This window comes from Micromys minutus (genome assembly GCF_963924665.1).
Source record: "Micromys minutus genome assembly, chromosome: 21".
NCBI lineage: Eukaryota > Metazoa > Chordata > Mammalia > Rodentia > Muridae > Micromys > Micromys minutus.
The window spans coordinates 43530057-43549871 of record NC_137956.1 but is presented as its reverse complement, the minus strand read 5'-3'; the positions used below and the strand labels follow the sequence as shown (position 1 = coordinate 43549871).

Here is a 19815-nt window from a genome sequence, read left to right as displayed (position 1 = left end):
AACCAAGATGGAAATAACAGGAAGGCCTACACTAACAGAGTGGTCTACACCCAACTCTGACCCACACAAAACAAGAGAGCAGGCATCTGAGGCAAATCATCGATTCAAAGCCAAAACTACGCAGAGTTCCAGGCCAGCAAATAGGGAGGGATCCAGAATATCACGTGTTCTTTAAAAAAAAAAAAAAAAAAAAAAAAGGGATGTATGTGTTTAATGTGGATGTGCACATGAATTTGTCCCACACGGATGCAGGAGCCCAAGGAAGGCAGAAGAGAACACTGGATCCATTGTGACTGGAATTATAGGTTGTTGTGAGCCATGGTGCAGGTGTTGGGAGCCAAACCCTGGTCTGCAAGAGCAGTAAATGCCCTTAACCGCTGAACTTTCACTCTAGCCCCAACATATATTCTTTTTACGAGCTAATTATCTTGTATGGAAGTAGGCTGATTTAGAAGCAAAGTTCAGTTCAGAAACGTTAAGCAAGCCTGAAATGCTAAACAGCCATCACTAGAGTGCCTTTCCATTTGGAAGAGAGAAGCATGACGCTGGGTTATGCTTTTGGATATCCCTCACAGATCTAGAACACTTCCACCACCAAATGACCTGAGGAAAGAGGCCCAGAGCCAGGATAAAGGGGAGCAAGCTCCTGCAAGGATGCCTGTCACATTAGTTTCTCCAGATGATATAGGAGACTGCTAGATGTGGACTTAAGGTGGCCCTAGCCAGGTAGGAAGGACTCCAGGAGTATGCCACACTAACGAGAACCACAGGCATCAAGTTATTTCAGGTGACTCCACAATGCCAAGACGCAGAAATAACTGAGCACGAAAGACAAACAAGACTCTAGGAATAAGAACCCAAAGCAAAAACAACAGATGGTTAACAAACACCCAGTCAGACTCCATCTGCAGTGCTCAGCAATTCTGTCTCTGCTACAGAGGACTGAGGCCTCACAACAACTCGTAAGAGACTTCTTGCTAGCTGGAATCTTGTTGGTTTGAATCAAAGAGAAGCACTTGAGGGAGATTTCAGATTGAGACAGGGAAAGGCAGGTGCCAGGCAGGCAACATATAGGCTTCTGAGAGCTGGGTGCTGAGTCAGCAGGAGCTTAAGGGCCCAACAGCTCCATCCCCAGCCCTCTCACCACCTCTGCCAGAAACACTTAAGTGGTTTTCATTTTCCTAACTGGATACAGAAATGATTCAGATTTTAAACACTAGAACCCAAATTATGAAATCGCCCTTACCTAGCTTGAAGAAATAGAAGTCTAGAAAATCTGCAGGGAAGAGATTTTCAAGGATACCAATCCCGAAAGGGGAACACACAGAATTCCCAAAACAGGAAATTAAGGTCACCCAAATGGCAGCTCCGACTAAGTAACTGGAAACTTAGGAAAATGGAATGAAGAGAAAGAAGTTATTCAGAAGATGACAGAGAGGGGGAAATGGAAAGGTAAAGAATAAAAGATTGCAGGTTTTTTGTTTTGGTTTGGTTTTTTTTGTGCAGTTTAAACATTCACCATGCAATTCTGGCTGTCTTAGAGCTCACTGTGTGTCGCAATTACCCCGCAGCGTTCTAGAAGCAGCAAGAGTGCTGCATTAGCGACAGCATCTGAAGAGGCCAAACTTGACAACTGTCCCAATTCACTGACCCAAGAAGCCCAAGTGACCACACCAGGACAAACACAAAGTGACCACGACCAAGCACATCTCAGGCAGCCCATCAATTCTCAGTATTTGCAGAGTTGCTATGACCACTCGACAGCAAGTAAAGGATTCAACAGGACACAGAGGACACATACTGAGGCTGGAAAGCACTGGGGTTTGGGGAGGGGGCAGAAGCAAGTCACTACTGAGAAGAGGTCACTACTGAGCAGCTTGAAGCTAAGACTCAGCCAGGACCCCATGACTCAATCACAACCAAAATAATCTTAATTTTCCCATGTGTCTGGAATAAATTACATGTGCAGCATTCTCATTGAAAAAGAGCTAAAAGCTCAAATCCACAATTCTTTCTAGGTGAACTTCACAAAACTTTTTTTTGTCTTGAGAGACAATTTCATATCACTCAGGACAGCCTCAAATTCACTAAGTAGCCACAAATGGTCCTAAACTGCCTCCACTCTTTAAGTACTACTAGGATTTCAGGTGTGTGCCGTAACTGGCTTCAACCTTTGAATAAATAGTTAAACCCCAGCCCCACACAGGCTATAGAATAAAATTCTAAGAAAAACAAACATAGGCCATGAAATTGCTCATTTGTAGACAAGCTGAGACCCACAAGGTAGAAGGAAAGGATGGAATCCTGAAAGGTGTCCTGATGTGCACACATGTGCTATGGCAAGTACACACACACCCACTCGTACTCCACACCACACACACACACTTTCTAATAAAATGTGATAAAAAGAGGACTAGAGAGATGATGGTTCACTGTTAAGAATATGTTGCTCTTAAAGAGGCCCTTGGTTTGGTTCCCAGCATCCACATGGTGGTACACTCCATCCATAACCCCATTTGCAGGAAATCTGACACCTTCCAGCCTCTGTGGGTACCAGGCACAAACATGGCACACAGACAAACATGCAGGCAATCATTCACACACATATAAAATAAAACAAAATATACCATTTAAAACATAAAAAAATACTTAAAAAGAAAGCTAAAAGCTAATCTTTTCTAAGAACGAAATCAAACAATTTGTGAAAATTAAGAAGCATTCTCTATAAAATCAGTATGATAATTCAAGATTCCAGCTTTTGGAGTCTTTACCCACCATGTCACTGAAACCCTAGACATCTCACAATGGGGGAGACAAAGTTCTAACCAAGTCATGTGCCTCTACTCAAGGACTACACAAATTTAAGGCCAGCGTGAACTACATAGTGAATTTGAGACCAGCATGGGCTATGACATGAACTATGTAAGGAAACCTCACTCAAAAAAAACAACACGGCACAAAACAAAACAACAAAAACATGATTCTCAGTTCACTTTCCTCCTGTTGAAATCCTACTCTTCTATGTTGAGACTACTCAATTACTATCAGAAAGATGTTTAAGAAGGGGATGGAAAGGGAAGAGGCCAACCCTAGAGTCTGGATCTGCAACACCCAGCTGCCTCTCTTTTGAGTGACACGCTGCAGGCTACTCAACTCTAGGCTCTAATAAATGTGAGTTTGAAGAAAAGATGTTACAAGTGTGTGAGGCAGGAACAGACATTATTTTACTCTGAAAGGGTATGATTACTCAGACCTGGATGTAATACAGAAACGTTTGCAAAATTAACACAGTGAAGAATGGCAAGATGACTCAGCTGGTAAAGGGGCTTTTTGCCAGGCCTACAACCTGAGTTCCAGTCCTGACACATCTGGTGGAGAGAACCCACTCCCAAAATGTTTTCTGACCTTTACAGCAAGCATACCCTGGGGTATGCACTCACACAATAAATAAGTTTAACTTTAAAAATTAGAAATTTAACAAAGTAAGCCCATCACTGAAGGTGAAAGCTGACAATATGTTGCAGTAAGAAAGTTTGGGCCCCACCACCAGGGCAGACAGCTAGCTATATTCAAGAATACAATTTCTTGATACTCTGTAACTTAAAAAGTGTCAAAATGTAGCAGGCCAAAGCAGCACATGCCTGTAACCCAGGACATGCCTGTAGCCCAGCACATGTCTGTAATCCAGCACATGCCTGTAATCCAGCACTCTGAAGGAGGAGGATAGAAAGTTCCAGCCAAAGGGCTACACAGACTTTGCCTCAAAACAGAACAAAGAAAGCAAAACCAGAATAAGGAAATATGATGGTTTCAGAGTCGACATGCCAGTAGAGCTTTAGGAAACTAGCACTAGGCTCCTCAGTGGGTAAAGGCATTTGCTGCCAATCTTGGTAATTTGAGTTTAATGGGCAGAACCTATCTATCTATGTGATGGTAAAGGATACACTTGAAGACAGCAAGCTGTGGTCCTCTGAACTCCACCCCAGAGCTGTGGTTCATGCCCATACTCACAATGAATAAAGTTTTAAAATGTTACTTATTTTAGCAGGGCTGTGGTGGCACATGCCTTTTCCCAGCAAGCAGAGGCAGGCAGGCAGATCACTGCAAGTTTGAGTCTGGTATGGTCTACAGAGCAAGTTCCAGGACAGCTGGGGATACATAAAACAAACACCTTATTTATGTGACTGGATGCTTCACCTTCATGTATGTCTGTCTGTGCACCACATGTGTGCCTAGTGCCCGAGGAGGCCAGAAGAGAGCTTTGGGTCCTCAGAGACTGGAATTAGAGACTGCATTCAAGTGTTTATAATTGAACCCAAGTCCTCTGAAGGACAGCCAGTGCTCTTAACCTCTCCAACTTATACATTTTTTAAAAAGTAAACTACTACTTGTCAAATGTTGATAATTCCAAAGAAGAATATCTACAATTATCTAAAAAGGCTATCTATATAAACTTGCTTTTTCTAAGCACTTACCTTTGTAAGGCTGATTTTCTTTATTTGTATCAGATAAGCAAATCCAGAGGAGAAAGTTAAGTTTCACAAAATAAGAAATAAAAAGAAACTTCCCTCTTATGACTATGTTTTTTTTGATTTTGTGAAATGCTTTTGAGTTTAAAAAAAAGTAGTAATAAAATGGTTTGTAGTTATTTTGTCAATTAGTAAGGGCTGGCTTTCTTTCCTTCTCTCTTTCTTGACAGTCTCATGTATCCCAAGCTGGCCTAGAACTTGCTATGTAGCCCAAAACAGCCTTAATATTCTGATGTTTCTACCTACAAGGTATGTGTGCCCAGTTTTAGGCAGTGCTTGGGACTGAACCCAGAGCTTCATGCATCTAGTCAAGGACCCTATCAGTTCAGATGATAGAGAACATAAAAAAAAAAAAAAAAAAAAAAAAAACAACAAACCAAGACTTATGTATGACTTGGTTCATTTCAAAGAGAATCTGAACAGTTAGCTTACAAGTTAGGCTGTATCTGCAAAATGAGAACCAGAGCCCTTCCCCCTGAAAAAGCAAAGCAAAGGGAATATGAGAAAGTGGCCTAAACATGCTTCTAACACCATCAGCCTAAATTATTAAGTGAAACATGTATAATGTCATATATATGAAGAAAAGCAATGCTCCAATTCTTCCAAGTTATTGTCCACTAAAGCTAAAGAAAGTACCCCTTAGAACGTAAGTTTTATGAGTAAAATTGCAGTATTGAAACACAGAAGTATTTAGGCCAGCCTGGGCTATACTGTAAGCTCCAATACAGCCTAAAAACAGACTAAAAAAGTTACAAAGACAGAAGCTATGGCTCCATTGGTAATGTGCTTGACTACCTAGCATGTGCAAAGACCTGGATTCAATTCCAGCACCACACAGACCAAGAGGTGGTTCACACCTATAATCTAAACACACTGAGGTGAAGGCCAGAAGTTATCCTCACCCAGATATTTGGGCTAAATGAGACCCTTTCTCCAAAAAAAAAAAAAAAAAAAAAAGAAAGAAAGAAAGAAAGAAATGCTGGTTTATTCCTATAATCCCAGCACTCAGCAGGATTTATTCAAGGAAGCCCAGGTTGCATAGTGAGTTCCAGGATAGTGAGACTTCATCTCAAAAAAATAAAGAAAAAAAAAAAAGGAAAAAAAAAATCAAAGAAGGCAAGAACCTTACCTAGTACACTCAAGGCCTTTGGTTCAATTCCCAAAGCCCTGAGGTTAGAGACAGAATAAGTTCTATTTTAAGAAATCCAAAGACAGCAAATACAGTATGAAGAACACTAGAAAGCAGCTCGCACTTAAAAATTCAATCAGCACAAGCATACCTTCAACATGCATGCGGCAAGAAACAGCTGGCAGAAGTCAGTCCTGGGGCTAGAACTTACATTGGCAAGCTTGATGGCAGAGGACTTTCCCTGCTGAGCCATCTCTGCAGCCCAGCAAACCAAAACTTTACCAAGATTTCCAAGTTCATGTATACTTTCTGCTCTGTGTGTGTCTGTATGACAAACTAAAGTATGTACTCAGGTTTGACTAAAAATCAATCTTCCTGCCTCAGTCTCCCAGGTACTTAGGTTACAGATGTGAGCACCATATCAGGCTTGCTTCTTGAGTATCACAGGTGAGAATAACAAAAGATACGTCTGCTTCCTAATACCTTCACAGAAGCAGACAGCTCTGGGCAGAAGCCTAATGCCCCTGGAGGTCCTGCTTGTCAGCTCAACTTCACAGTGTTTCATACCTGAAATTTTCAAATCAAAGGTCTTGAAGGCACTGCTACTCTTGATTTCTCATGACAAAATTAAATATAAACAAATAAACAAGTCCCCTCAAAAACTGATACTGTCTGAGACTCTGGAAATTTTAGATTAAAGAACATAGCCAAAAACACTGAAAAGGTTTTCCCAAGTGGAGTATCATAGATGAAAACCACAAAGACGCAAGCATGCCTTAAAGATTATTGAGAGAAGGCTGCCACCAAGAATTGACTTCCTTCTCAGAGAAATAACCCCCAACACAAGTTAGCCAAGTTGGTAGAATTATCAAAAAACCAAGCACAGTTCACAGAGGACCCTAGAAAAAAAGCCAACTTCTAAAAACTATCAATATATAAGCAAGCTTTTCAGCGGGCCCATCTGACTGGACTGGGTAGCAAGGGGACAAGGACACTCACTAAGGAGGCAGAAGAGCCTACTCTTCAGTGCTCCTCTGGATGATCCCTACACGTTCAGTAGCTACATTTCCTCAACAACCAAGAGTTGTTCTAGAAAACAATCCACCTCATCCAAAGCCCTTAAGTTACACAACTGGAGAGAAAGGAGGTGCCAAGTTTAGGGAGGCGAGCAGAGACCAAATCAGGGTCAGATGAAAGTGGCTAATTCTTAGTTTAGTGTGCTTTCCACCAGTTCTTTCTACGGGCCAAGAAACCTCCCGACAGGACAGAGTCAAGGCGAATTGCTTCAGGGATAAGGCTGGACTTCTGCAGACCAGCTCTGATCCAAGTCGTTTCAATTAGGGTATTAATGCTTCTGACCTCCCCTGGGCGCCAGGGCAGGTAGGAGAGCTACTGGGAACTCGAACTGAACTCCTCACACTTCACACACCAAGCATTCTTGCTGAAAACTGAGTACTACACTTAATTCACACCAGTTTCAAAACCACTCAGTTTTTTACCTTCTCGGGTAAACCATACCCTACACAAGCCATATTCCAACATGGAAACAAAGAGCTACCGAGCCACGATGAACTCTTCGACCCTTTCGGGATAAGTATCTGTTTCAACCTCTCCCAATTACACAAAACGGAACAGCTGCTGGTGCGGACAGCAGTGACTAAACTATTGTTTGTGGCACAATCTTAAAGCCCTCTGCAACAGGAAACAGCCTGAGGGGAGTCACTTTGAGAATGAAGAAACCAAGGCAAGGGCCCAACTTCACTCTCAATCAGGAGACTATACAAGCAAGTTATTGCGCTCGCCAAACCTCAGGGATACTTTCACTCACATTATAACTTACTACCAAAATGTCAAGCGGCTGAAATACGCAGGCCACGCTCTTAAGGCACCGGAGGGAAAAGCTGCAGTTTTCCCACTAGAAGCTGTGCCTTTTGTACAGCCCATTCCAGCTAGAAGGACTCGTAAATCACTTGGAAAAGACGCTCCTGCCCCTCTGACCCAATCTCAACAGCTAGAGCGGCTTCTTCCCCTAGCAGAAGCGACGGGGTCCTCCACCGCTAGCCGCCCCCGTCGGCCTCCCAGGCCACTGCGCCACGCGGCAGGACCCCGACCCCGTGGCCCAGGCCCCGCCCGGTGGAGGCAGCCGCGCGCCCCTTACCTCATGCTGTAGGCGCCGGCGCCCAGCTCCTGCCCGATGCCGGACAGGCTGGAGTCGAAGTCGTGCACCAGTCCGGACTCGATCACCTCGTCCATACTGAGCACCCAGGCCATCTTCCGGCCTCGCCGCCGCCCCGCGCAGCGCGGCCTCCGGGTCCGGGGCGAAGGCGCCCGAGCTCCGCGGGCGCGTCCTGAGGGAGGACGCGGGTGAAGCCTCCGGCGGCGCGGCGAGTGGTCACCTGCGGCGGCGCGGGACGCGGCTGAGACGAGAGCGGCCGAGGCCCAGCTGTCAGGGCACAGCGTGCCGGCCAGCAGCTGCAGCGGGAGCGACCGGGCCGCGAGCCGCGCTGCCCTCCCGCGGCCGCCGGCCCCGCGCCTCATGCCGCTGCCCGCCCCCGGCGCCGCTCCCGCGGCCGCCGCCCGCCCCGCCCCACAGCCCCGGCGCGCATCCCCGCGGCACGCCCGTCACCCGCTCCCGGGCCGCGCCCCTCCCCCGACCCCCTGCCCGCCCGCCCAGGCTCCAGCGCCCCTTCGCCCCGGCCAACCCCGCCGCCGCCGCTCCGCCGGCCCGGACGCAGCTTCGATGCGGCTCCGGCTCAGGCTCGCTCGCCGCTTCCGCCTCCTCCTCCGGCCCCGCCCCGGCCCCGCCCCCGCTCCCCTCCCAGGCCCGCCCCTCGCGGCCCCGCGCCTCGCCGCGGCACTAGAGCTTGGGCCAAGCAGCGCTGCCCGGCCCCCGCGGCGTCGCGGCCTGGCGGCGGAAGAGGCGTAACCAGAGGAGATGGCTCGGCTGACTGACAGGTCTTCTGGGCAGTCACGGCGAAGCGGCCGGACTGGATTCCCGTGAGCCTCTGCGCCCCCGGTTGATCCACCAATCAAAACGCTCTTCCCCTCGGGGACTAGATTGGCTGCCATAACTAAGAGCTCATTGGCCCGCGCTGGAGGAAGTGGTTCCAGGTCCTACTTCCGTCGGTTCTGGGAAATACCCTTTCGTCGGCTTTTGCCCCCACTCTAGAGAAAAGCGGCTACATCTCCTCTGATGTAAGATAGGTCTGTTGTGCAGAAAATCTTGATTGGCAGGAGAATAAGCCAGTCAATCCTTCCTGAAAGTCCCCTGCCCTCTCTCAACTCAACTTTAATCCGGACGCAGAAGCGTGCTGCTCTGAGTTCGAGGTCAGCTTAATCTACTTCGCGAGCGAAGGTTATATACGAGGGCTTGTCTAAAACAAAACAAACAAGTTTGCGGAGCCCAGAACATCTCACAGAGCACAAGAGTGTGTGACACACTCGTTATCCCTTAATCTTGTGCGCTAAACAAAGCATGCAAATTGCTGTGAGAATTAACTTGAAGAAAACGGATGTTTTTCTAAAAAAACAAAACGGGATGTTATGTTTCATGTAACACGAAGACAAAGAAGAAACACAGATAGCTCCGACAAAAGACAAAAGCTTTACACTAAGAGAGATTTTCTATCCGTATCCAGGTACCTCTTACTTCCTACTGGAAGTCTTCTGTGTCTGGGTATCCCTTACAAGAAGTGCTGAGAAGAATTGCTCCTTCCAAGCTGGCCCTTGATTATTTCTTTTCCACACAAAAATCTAAAGCATTAGATTTGAGTAGTGAACAGACAGCTGTGGGTCCAGCAACATGGATTATTAACTGTTAGAAAATGAGGGTGTGTGTGTAATTCTCTGATTCTTGGGATGAGTGTAATTGTGCTATCATCTGTCTCTTTAATCAGCCTGTGCACTAGAGTACTCAGACACCCAGCACAGTCTCTGAAAGCTAACATTTGCCAACATCTAAGATTAGGGCTGAGGGTGATGGGGCATGCTTTTCATCCCAATACACTGAAGGCCCAGGCAGGTGGGATCTCTGAGTTTGTATCAGCCTGGTCTTCTCGGTTGAGCTCTAGGCCAGCCAAGGCGCTGTCTTAAAACAACACTTTTAGGTTAATTCAGCTCAGTTCTACTAAAAAAAGACCTGGAGACAGAAATTAGTGGAACTAGTTTTATTCAAGACCATATCCCCCCAAAGTGACATACTTTGTCAAACATTTGTCTTTGGAAACAGGGTGAGATGGTGCATGCATGTTGTCTTGGTGAGTTTCTTTTGCAGTGGAGAGACAATAGGACCATAGCAACTCTTACAAAAGGCTTCTCTGTGTAGTCTCGGCTGTTCTCAAACTCACTCTGTAGACCAAGTTGTCTTTGAACTCAGAGATCCGCCTGCCTCTGCCTCCCGAGTGCTAAGATTAAAGGCATGTTCCAGTTAAAGGAAACATTTCGCTGAGGCTAGCTTACGGTTTCAGAGGTTTAGTCTGTTATAGCATGTCTGTCAAGAAGCATGGCAGCATGCAGGCAGGCACGGTGCTGGAGACGGAACTGAGAGTTCTACATCTTGATCCTCAGGCAGCAGGAAGACACTGTGTGCCACACTGGGTGTAGCTAGAGCAAATAACACCTCAAAGCCCACCCCATATTGAGATTTCCTCCAAAAAGGCCACACCTCCTAATAGTGTCACTCTATGGACCAAGCATTCAAACACACACACACACACACACATCTATGGAGGCTATTTTTAATCAAACCACCAGACATGTAATCCTAGCACTAGGGAGGTAACACAGGAGAAACTAATTTTGAGGCCAACCTGAGCTACAGAGGGAGTTATAAGTCCACAGTATCCTGGCTTAAAAAATGTGTGTGTGCAGGGCTGGGTGGTAGAATTGTAGAGATGGCTCAACGGTTAAGAGCACTTGCTGCTCTCCCATAGTTGAGTTTGGTTCCTAAAACGCACACCACACCAGGTAGTTTATAACCGTAACTCAGCCTCAGAGGATCCAGCACCTCTTATGACCTTTGTAGGCACCTGCATGTATTCTTACACAGACATACACATAATCAAGAAATTTAAATCTTTTTTTTAAAAAAGAAACGTGTGTGTGTGTGTGTGTGTGTGTGTGTGTGTATTACTACAAGGCAACTGGGAAATACCAGGCTGGACAGAGTATTCCTTATAACACTGTCTCTCTTCTTTTCTTTAAAAGTTTGAATCTGAGACAAACCCTTCTAAAGCCATATCTGTACTTTCTCTTCAGGCAAGCATATTTTCTGAAAGTTGATTTTTTTAGAGCAGGGGGTGGGCTGCTTATAGACGCCTCTCTTGGAGAATTTAGAACCCCCTGTGAAAAGGATGGGTCATTAAAAGATCAGGGAAGAAGTTAGGGAAGGAGGAAATCGCAGGACCAAGTAATGTCTACCCCAAAAATTGGGAAAAAAATAACAGAGGCTGTTTCACCTTGATTTTTGTTTTAGACACATCACATGAGGGTAGAACAGACACTTAGAAAATGCTTTTGCTGAAGGGCACTGACGAGAGTGTGAGAGTGAGCAAGAGAATCAGGGGTGCAGAGAATATATTTGTGCTTATCCCCTTTGTCTTCTAGCAGAGATTACATGATTCCTGCAGAAAAGATGGGAGTTGAGATCATGACAGGTCACTGATAGTTGGGACAGTACTTTGGCCGGGACTGATTGATTACCTATACATACCTCTTGCCCTCTATTAAACCTAAACCTCCCTCATCACACTTGACGATGGAGTGGGTTGGGCTCACTAGAACATTTAATTTTGTCCTCTTCTCAAAGTGGTCACATTGATTGTATCTCTGCGTCTGTTACTTATCTATTTTTTTTAAACAATTCTTTTATTTTTTGAGATTATGATGGCATTATTTCCTCTCCCCCCAAAACGCTTCCCTATTCCCCTTCCCGCTCTTTCAAATTCATGACCTTTTCCATTGTTGCTACATGCATATATGTATGTATGCAAGTACATATATATCCTTAAATAAATTAAAAAAAAAAAAAAAACAGCCCACACAATCTGTATAAGGTTACTTGTATGCACGTTTTCAGGTCTGACCGTTTGGTGTTGGATAACCATTTGGTGTGCTCTTTCCTGGGGAAGACTGTTTTGCCTGCTCTCAGCATTCCTTAGTTACCTGTCGTTCTTGGAAGGAAGTCGCTTGCTCTTTTCCCCTGTCTGTGTTAGCATGTCTATTGGGTCTATTGGGGTTGTCCTTGCTCAGCTCAGGTTTTGGCAGCCATGTTGGTGAGACACTATGGGTGTGGCTTCTGACCTTGACACAATCTCATTGTAAACCCCCTCATCCTTTGATCTTACAGTCCCAGTCCCCTCTCCTGAAATGCTCCCTGAGCCTCAGGTGCAGGAGTCATATTGTAAATATATCCCTTGGGACTGCGATCCACTGTCCTGCATTTCGGTGGGTTGTGGTTTTCTCTCATAGTTTCAGTCTGCAAAGAGAAGTTTCCTTGGTGAGGGGTGAGGACTACATTTATCTGGGAGCATAAGGACAATTATTTGGAATGTAGTTCAGTACTTTGTTGGTTTAGTAAATTGGTGGGTGTGGTTTCTCTTCAAGATCCATGACTTCACCAGCAGTGGGTAGTGGGCTCCGTCTCTAGTGGTAGCCATGGTTTCTTTCTTGCATAGCAGGCCTTACATCTAAGTAGAGAGCTACTGGTTACCAGCAAAGTAAGTGTGTCTCAACTGTACCACAGTGAGAGATTTTTTAGCTTAAAAATCCAGTTGTTATATGAATGTATTTGTTTTAATCCCAGGTGTGGGATATGGGGCTGCTTCAGATTTTGCACAGCTATTAACTATGATTGTCTCCTGCCCCCTTTCCACTCTGACCTTCTTTCTCTCCTACCTAGTGTTGGGGGGTTGGAAGGTGTCAGGGTGGAATAAGGGTTGGAAGGGTGGTCGAGGTATGAGAACCCAATAAAATGACACAAATTTGCCAGCACTATACCCTTAGGGTTATCCTGTCATGACGGCCATTTTAGCTGGTCAGGACTGTTGCTTTCTTCTCTCCTTTGGAAGCTGCATGGCACCTTCTTGTAGTGTCAGAGAAGAGACATTAGGGTCAGATCTGGCTCAGCAGCCTTTGGAGCCTGCATTTGAAGTGCTTGGTGTCTTTTGCAACAAGGACTGTGTTTCTACTTCCAGGGACAAACAAAGGCAATGGCAATATCCTGTAATGTTTGAGGAGTCTCCAGATGACCGTGACCAACAACTCAAAAGAAGGCTCCTCATGCCTGGAGTTGGAGCTTTTGTTGGGTGGCCTTTGTCTCTTGGATGGAGCACAGTCATCCCAGATGAGAAGCATCATTGAAACTACATGTGCATTTATACACAGACTTAGATGTACTATAGTGTTTTTGAAAGATACACTTATCTCTCAATTTTCTTTTATGTGTATGGGTGTTCTGTCTGCATGTCTGTCTGTGTACAGTGTATAGTGCCCGAGGAGGCTAGAAGAGAGTATCAGGTCCCTTGTGACTGGAGTTACAATCGGTTGTGAGCCATCATGTAGGTGCTGGGAATTGAACCTGGGTCTTCTGGAAGAGCAGCCAGTGCTTTAACCAATGAGCCACCTCTCCAGCCCTTTCAGTTGTTTCTGAAGAACAAGTGGCAGATCCCAGCTTAAGGCTGCCAGGATATACAGGACAAAGTTAAAACGAGTTGAGCTAGGCATTGTCTCATTGGGAGAATGCCTGTCTAGCATGCTCAAGGCCTTGGGCTCATTCCCAGTATTGGAAGCAGTTCTATTAAACAAGGCAAACTAATAATACCAGAAAATCATTGAAAATGTAAGTTTAATAAATAGAATCAGTGAATAAGCTGGGGCTGGGGATACAGATGAGTAATAACACCTGCCACCAAGTCTGACAACCTGAGTCTGGTGCTCAGGGCCCATGGAGTGGAAGGAGAGAACCAGCTCCCTATAGTTCTGACATCTCCACAAGGATGCTGCGGTGTGTATACATCTCTTATTCTGAAATTTGTTGTCTTCTGTAGAGGAAGTGCCTTTACATTTTTAAAAATGTGTACAGGTATTTTGCCTTGTGTATGTATGTGCATTGTATGTGTAAAATGCTTGCAGAAGCCACAAGAGGGTGTCCGATCCTCTTGTACTGGAGTTACTGTTATGAGCCACTATGTGGTGCTGGGATTTGAACCCATGTCCCTTGCAAGAGCAGTTGGTGCCCTCAACCACCGAGCAGCCTGTACTCACTCTTTATTTGGGTTCTCTGGATGGATCGAAACTCAGGTCCTCAGGCTTAACAATTTACTGACTGGGCCATCTTCTCAGCCCTTTGTGGTTTGTTTATCCATTTGAGAGTCCCCGCAGTAACTCAGGCTGGTTTCAGCTAGTTTCAACAGGTAGCCGAGGGCCAACCTGAACTGGGATTACAGGTGTGTGCCACCTGGCTCATTCGCTCTTTTCCATGTTAACTGCCAGAGCATTTCCCATTACAGAACAAGATTACCTTTCCTCCAGCTTCCAGGAGCATTTCCCTTAACTTCTAAACTGAGAGCTCTCACCGGCTCTAGTTTCAACTAGTAATCTCCTCAGTGCCTGTTAGGCTTAAGGAAGCAACCTCTTAGAGGCCTTCCAGTTTCTGCTACCCGATACCAGAGCCTCAGTCCTTCCAGTGTTTGTTATGGTGACACCCCAATCCCACGTAGTGCAATCTGCTGCTCTTAGTTGTGAAGTGACAAATCTGAGTGTCTTAAATCAGCAATATGCTGTGTTTCTGGGTGCACTTGCATGCAGGTGCCTCTGAGGTTTTCCACCTTACTCTTATTTCGGTGGGGTTTTCTTCAATGAATCTGGACTCATCAGTTAGGCTATATTGGTTGGCTAGTGAGCCCCAGAGATCCTTCTCTGCTTTTCTGGTGCTGTGGTTACAAGTGTGCACCACCACATCCAGCTCTTATGTGGATTTGGGGGACTGAATTTGGGTCCAAGTGCTTGTATTCCAAGCACCTGAGAAACCTCCCCTTTCCCTCCTCTGCCTTTTGTGTATATATCAAATCTCACTGTGTAGTTGTGGCTGGCCTGCTATATAACCCAGGCTAGTTTCAAACTCAGAGATTGGCCTGCTTTTTATATTTTTTAAAGATTTATTTATTTTACTTTATATGAGTACACTGTAGCTCTCTTCAAACACACCAGAAGAGGGCATCAGATCTCATTACAAATGGTTGTGAGCCACTATGTGGTTGCTGGGAATTGAACTCAGGACCTCTGGAAAGGCAGTCGGTGCTCTTAACCTCTGAGCCATCTCTCTAGCGCCCGGCCTGCTTTTTATTGTCTATTTATTTATTTATTTGTTTGTCTGTTTGTTTATTGTGTTTTGAAACAAGATTTTTCTATGTAGCCCTGGTTGATTTGGGATCAGTACTGTAAAGGTAACTTTTCTTTTCCTGGTATAATTGTTGTCTCTGGGGCTTACTGTCCCCAGTCTGCTAACCTAGGCCTAGTCCTGGAAGCTTTTAGCCTCTACAATCTAATCTATGCCAAGAATGTTTTCACTGAGACTCACTACAGAATAAGCTCACCCTTTCTATTTCTTTCTGAACTCTTGCTGGCTGATTCAACTCACCTGTCCTTGTTTAAAACTCTTCATGGTGACTGATTCAAACTGACTTCTCTCCCTCCCCCTCCCTTTTTTCCCCTCCCCGCTCCTGAATTGCCAATTGCTCTGCTGGATCTTAAACTAACTCTATCAATCTGCTCTGATCATCTGTCTTCACCTGTGTCCAGCTTGTTCCCTGCAGCCTGTCTCTGTACAACTGTCCCAGCAGAGCTGCCTCCTCTGTTCTGCATGGCCCCTTAAGTAGCTTTCCTTTCCCCTCTCTCTGTGAGAGCTGGGCATATCCTACTCTGTCAGATCTTTCTCTGATTTGTCACTTTGTCTGCTACTCAATTAGACATCACTTTCGAACACGAGTGCTTCCTTCTACAAACCAACTTTACCTTCATTGTTTGGGAGTGAAGGTATTACGAGTGTGACTGTATTCCAGTCAGGGATCAAACATGTGTTCAGGCTGAGTTGAACCACAAGTAGAAATAGTGCTACCAGTAAATAACACATCCTCAGGGTTCCTAGTGTGATCAAACACCCTGCACCACACGGTGCATCAAGTTGGGCTGGAACTGACAGTACCCTGCCTCAGCCTACCAAGTGTGGAAATTACACGTGCGTGCCGTCATGCCTGGCTGGTAACCACTCTAATATAAGGTCTGCAATTAGCGAGTGAAATGCTTGGTGTGGTGTCATTAGGTGGAACCGTTCAGGTCCAGGGCAGTGAGAGGAGCAGAGTATGAGGGAAGGCTGCAGCAGTCAGGGTGCCTGAAGTCCAGGTGCTTCTTCCCGATCACTCATCGTCACTCCCAGTAGTCATTTTGTTTACGTTTGATCTCTATCTTCCTGATCCCCAACACAGGCAACCACCACCGCCTTTCTCACTTCATCCTGTCTTATTCTGATTATTGCAGGTACCGCACGCAAGCATAACCATGAAGTATTCTGACAGCTCTCAGATTTTTAAATATACTAGCCAGCCATTGCAGAAGCTGGTCTGGTTTCCTTGAGGGGCTGCTAACCTGGGGTAAAACTCAATTAATTCTGAGCCTCCCGAGTTTTAAGTTTTTAGTTGTTTCTGTAAGACTCTGGAGTTGACAGCAGTATTTTGGAGTAAAAGCCATCATTTTGGAGCAGGGGATATTAGTAGACTGCCTAGTACACAAGAAGCTGTGGATTTGATCCCCCAGCTATACAGTAAGTCTGAGGTCACCCGTGCTATAAGTGAATGAGCCTTTAAAAACAGAAAACAAGAGCCTCCAAATAACCCCAACCCCAATAGTAAAAACAAAACCCAACAGCGGCAACAACAATTTCCAAACCACCATCTTTTTCATGAGAGTAACGTTTAAAAACTTATCTAGTGTTAACTTGAAACTTGCGAGTGGAATGTGCTGTAGGAAACTCAACAGATTATGGTGGTGTGATGTTAACCTGGGAAGCAAGGGTCAATAAAGGAGAAGCCTGCTCATCTTGGGTGATGCCACTCCCTAGAAAGATCCTGAACCCATGTTAGAGGAAGCAGAGAGTAAGCCTGTACATTCATCCCCGGCTCTCCCTCTTGACTGTGAACATACTGTGAAAAGCTCTCTTAAGGCCCTGCCTGCTGTGACTTCTCTGCTAGGATGGACTGTAAGTCCAAACTAGATTCCCCTAACCTGCTTTTATCAAGGTATTTTCATTCATTTATTTTTTTAAACCCGAGTGTCTTACCTGTATAGATGCAATATGCCACCGACATGTTTGTGCCACAGGAGGCCACAGAAGGTAGCATTAGATCCCCTGGAACTGGAATTGCAGATGGCAGTGAAATGCCACGTGTGTACCATAGGCATGTTTTTTTTTAAGGGTGTAAAGTTTACCCTTGTGTTATTCAAATGCTGATTACTCCGCCTTCGTATCTGGGCATGGCTTTGTAATGCTTATTCTTCGAAGCTCCCGTCTCAAGCTTGTACCAACAAAATGTTCCTCATTCATTCTCTGCCTTGCCAATAAAAGCTAACACAGAGCTTCAGAGAGGCTAGGTGGGACTTCCAATTCTAGGAGGGGTGGAGAAAGCATCAGAAGAGAGCTGAATCAGGGGACATGGAGAAAATTCAAGTAAGACGGGAACAGTGTTTGGAAAAAGTTTGATCAGCTTGGAGGTTTAGAACAGAGTAATAATTGCTCAGTATTTGGCTCAAGGTGATTTAAATAAATCTTAGTCTGTGTGGTTATTGGGGAATTAGCTGATTAAGGAATAACTGCTGCCATACTAATTTCATGAATCAATATTAATAATTTTACAGGGTTCTGGGAACTGAACTCAGGTTCTCTGAAGAACACCCGGTGCTCTTAACTGCTGAGCCACCTCTCCAGCCCCACATGCCTTCAGAATATATTTATCACAGCAACAGAAAAGGAAACGAAGATAGCTAGAAACCAGTTATTTAGTAGGATGTTTGGCATGTAAGTTTTATTAAAAATTGAGAACCCCCCAAAAAAACCCACTCAGTGAGAAGTGAACTCACCATTCTGTTCAATATTAGTAAAAAGAACCAAAAAAGCCACCTCGTGAGAAGCCACACATGAGTGCTTTCACTCTAGCTGGTTATAACAGAGGACTTCTCATAGTCTCACTATAGCTTAGGAAAAATAAGACAAAAAGCACAACAGTCTGCAAAATTTTGAAACACAGAAGAACTAAACATGCTTTAAAACCTAAAACTAAGATATACTTAAAAAAATATGTGTAGGTGGAGCTGGAGAGATGGCTCAGCAGTTAAGAGCAATTCCCGGCAACCATCTATAATGGCTCTGATGCCCTCTTCTGGTGTATCTGAAGACAGCTACAGTGTACACGTACACATAAAATAGATACTTAAATATATGCGTACGTATTGTGCAGAAAGGATTTAGCTATCTGCTCAGGCTGCTATCCCAACTTCTAGATTCAAGCTATCCTCCTGCCTCAGCTTCCAAGTAGCTGGAATGATTGTGGGCATGGTATATGACACTATCTAACCTTTAAAATTCTTCTAATAAATTCTCGGTAGTGCAATAAACGTACGGTGTATTAGCCTGGGCGAGGAAAGCAAGACTCAGGAAATAAAGATTTATTTTGATTTGTGTTTGTATGTATAGGCATGTGTGGGTGGCTGTGGGAAGAGAGCACTGGGTTCTCTGGAGCTGAAGTTACAGACGGTGATGAAACATCTGAAGTAGATGCTGGGAAGTGAACTCTCGCGTGCTCTGGAGGAGTGTGACGGCTACCTTGGTTGTCATCAGAGTTAACTAAAACCCCCAAAGGGGTTTTAACTCCTGAGAGAATTCTGCTTAATTTGAAGGACATAGAAGATCCATTTGTAATCTAGATCTTTTGACATAGGACATGTCTTTAGATCTTGTGAGGTGGGAAGACCATACCTTTTGCTGGAAATACATAGAGAGATATGGAAGAAGCAAGGTTTTGCTCATTCCCTGCTTGCTTTTGCCTCATTGAGCAAGTTCTTGCTTCTTCTAGATTCTGACATATACTAGTATTATGGGAATGAGTAACTACTGGATTCTCAGGAACTTCCATTCACAGGCAGCCACTGTCGGATTAGTTGAACCACAGCCTGTAAGTCATCCTAATAAATCCCCTTTATCTATCTATCTATCTATCTATCTATCTATCTATCTATCTATCTATATATATATCTGTGTGTGCATATATATACATATGTTTGTGTATGTATGTATATGGGGGATTCATTCTGTAAGTTCTGTTAATCTAGATGACTCTGATAATACAAAGAGCAAGAACTGCTGAGCCAGTTCTTCATCTAAAGACATTTAAACAAACAGCTGCATATGACCACTTTTAACAGCTGATACCTGTTTTCTGAAATGAACATAGAGGTATATTGCATAAAGCGATGTCAATATCAATAACTTTCTCAGTCTGATCAACTTGAAATTTCCTAAGTTCTGTTTTCCTTTTATTTGTCTGTGGCTCTGGGGACTGAACCCAGAGCCCTGTGCACACTAGGCAAGGGCTCTGATACAGATCCATATCCAACCCCCAAATGATACAATTTTCACGTTTTCCCTTCCTTCTTTCTTTCCATCTTTTTTTCTCTCTCTGTCTCTGTCCCTCTCAGTGTATGTTAGCTTCCATCTGGAAACAGGAAACTCTGCTTTTCCCCCAAGCAGCCCATTGCTTCCGTGCCTACTGTTAGATCCGATCGCTCCATGCTTACGCCACTCTACTCGGGGGGCCAACAGCAATTAAAATATTTTAAAGCAGAAGCCAAATCAATATACCGATTCAAAACAATTATGAAATACACTAACAGTCACTGAGTGCAAAACACTTCTGAGCAGAGTTCAGTGTCCAGGCTGTAGGACATCTGTACTGACATATATTGGATTGGAGTTGCTAGTACTCAAATGCATGTTCAAAAACTCAGGGAATGTAACTGGTCCAAGAACTTTCATGTTTACAGAAGAACCCGTATCTTTTGTTACGCAGTGAGAAAAGAGCTGAGCTACATAGTTAAGGTTTTCAAGTAATG

At 44.7% G+C, this 19815-nt stretch overlaps 1 protein-coding gene across 2 annotated transcripts in view; it reads right to left on the bottom strand.

Annotated features, from left to right (window-relative positions):
- UBP1 (upstream binding protein 1) overlaps positions 1 to 8196 on the bottom strand; it is a gene marked incomplete at its 5' end in the record, with an annotated part of 41619 nt that extends 33423 nt beyond the window's left edge. The window contains one exon of one of the 2 annotated variants that reach the window (XM_080934039.1): positions 7817 to 8196. In XM_080934039.1, the coding sequence (XP_080790165.1) occupies positions 7817 to 8196 (380 nt within the window). The remainder of the gene's footprint in view (positions 1 to 7816) is intronic. The other variant, XM_080934040.1, reaches the window with a different exon arrangement.
- Between the last annotated feature and the right edge of the window lie 11619 nt (positions 8197 to 19815).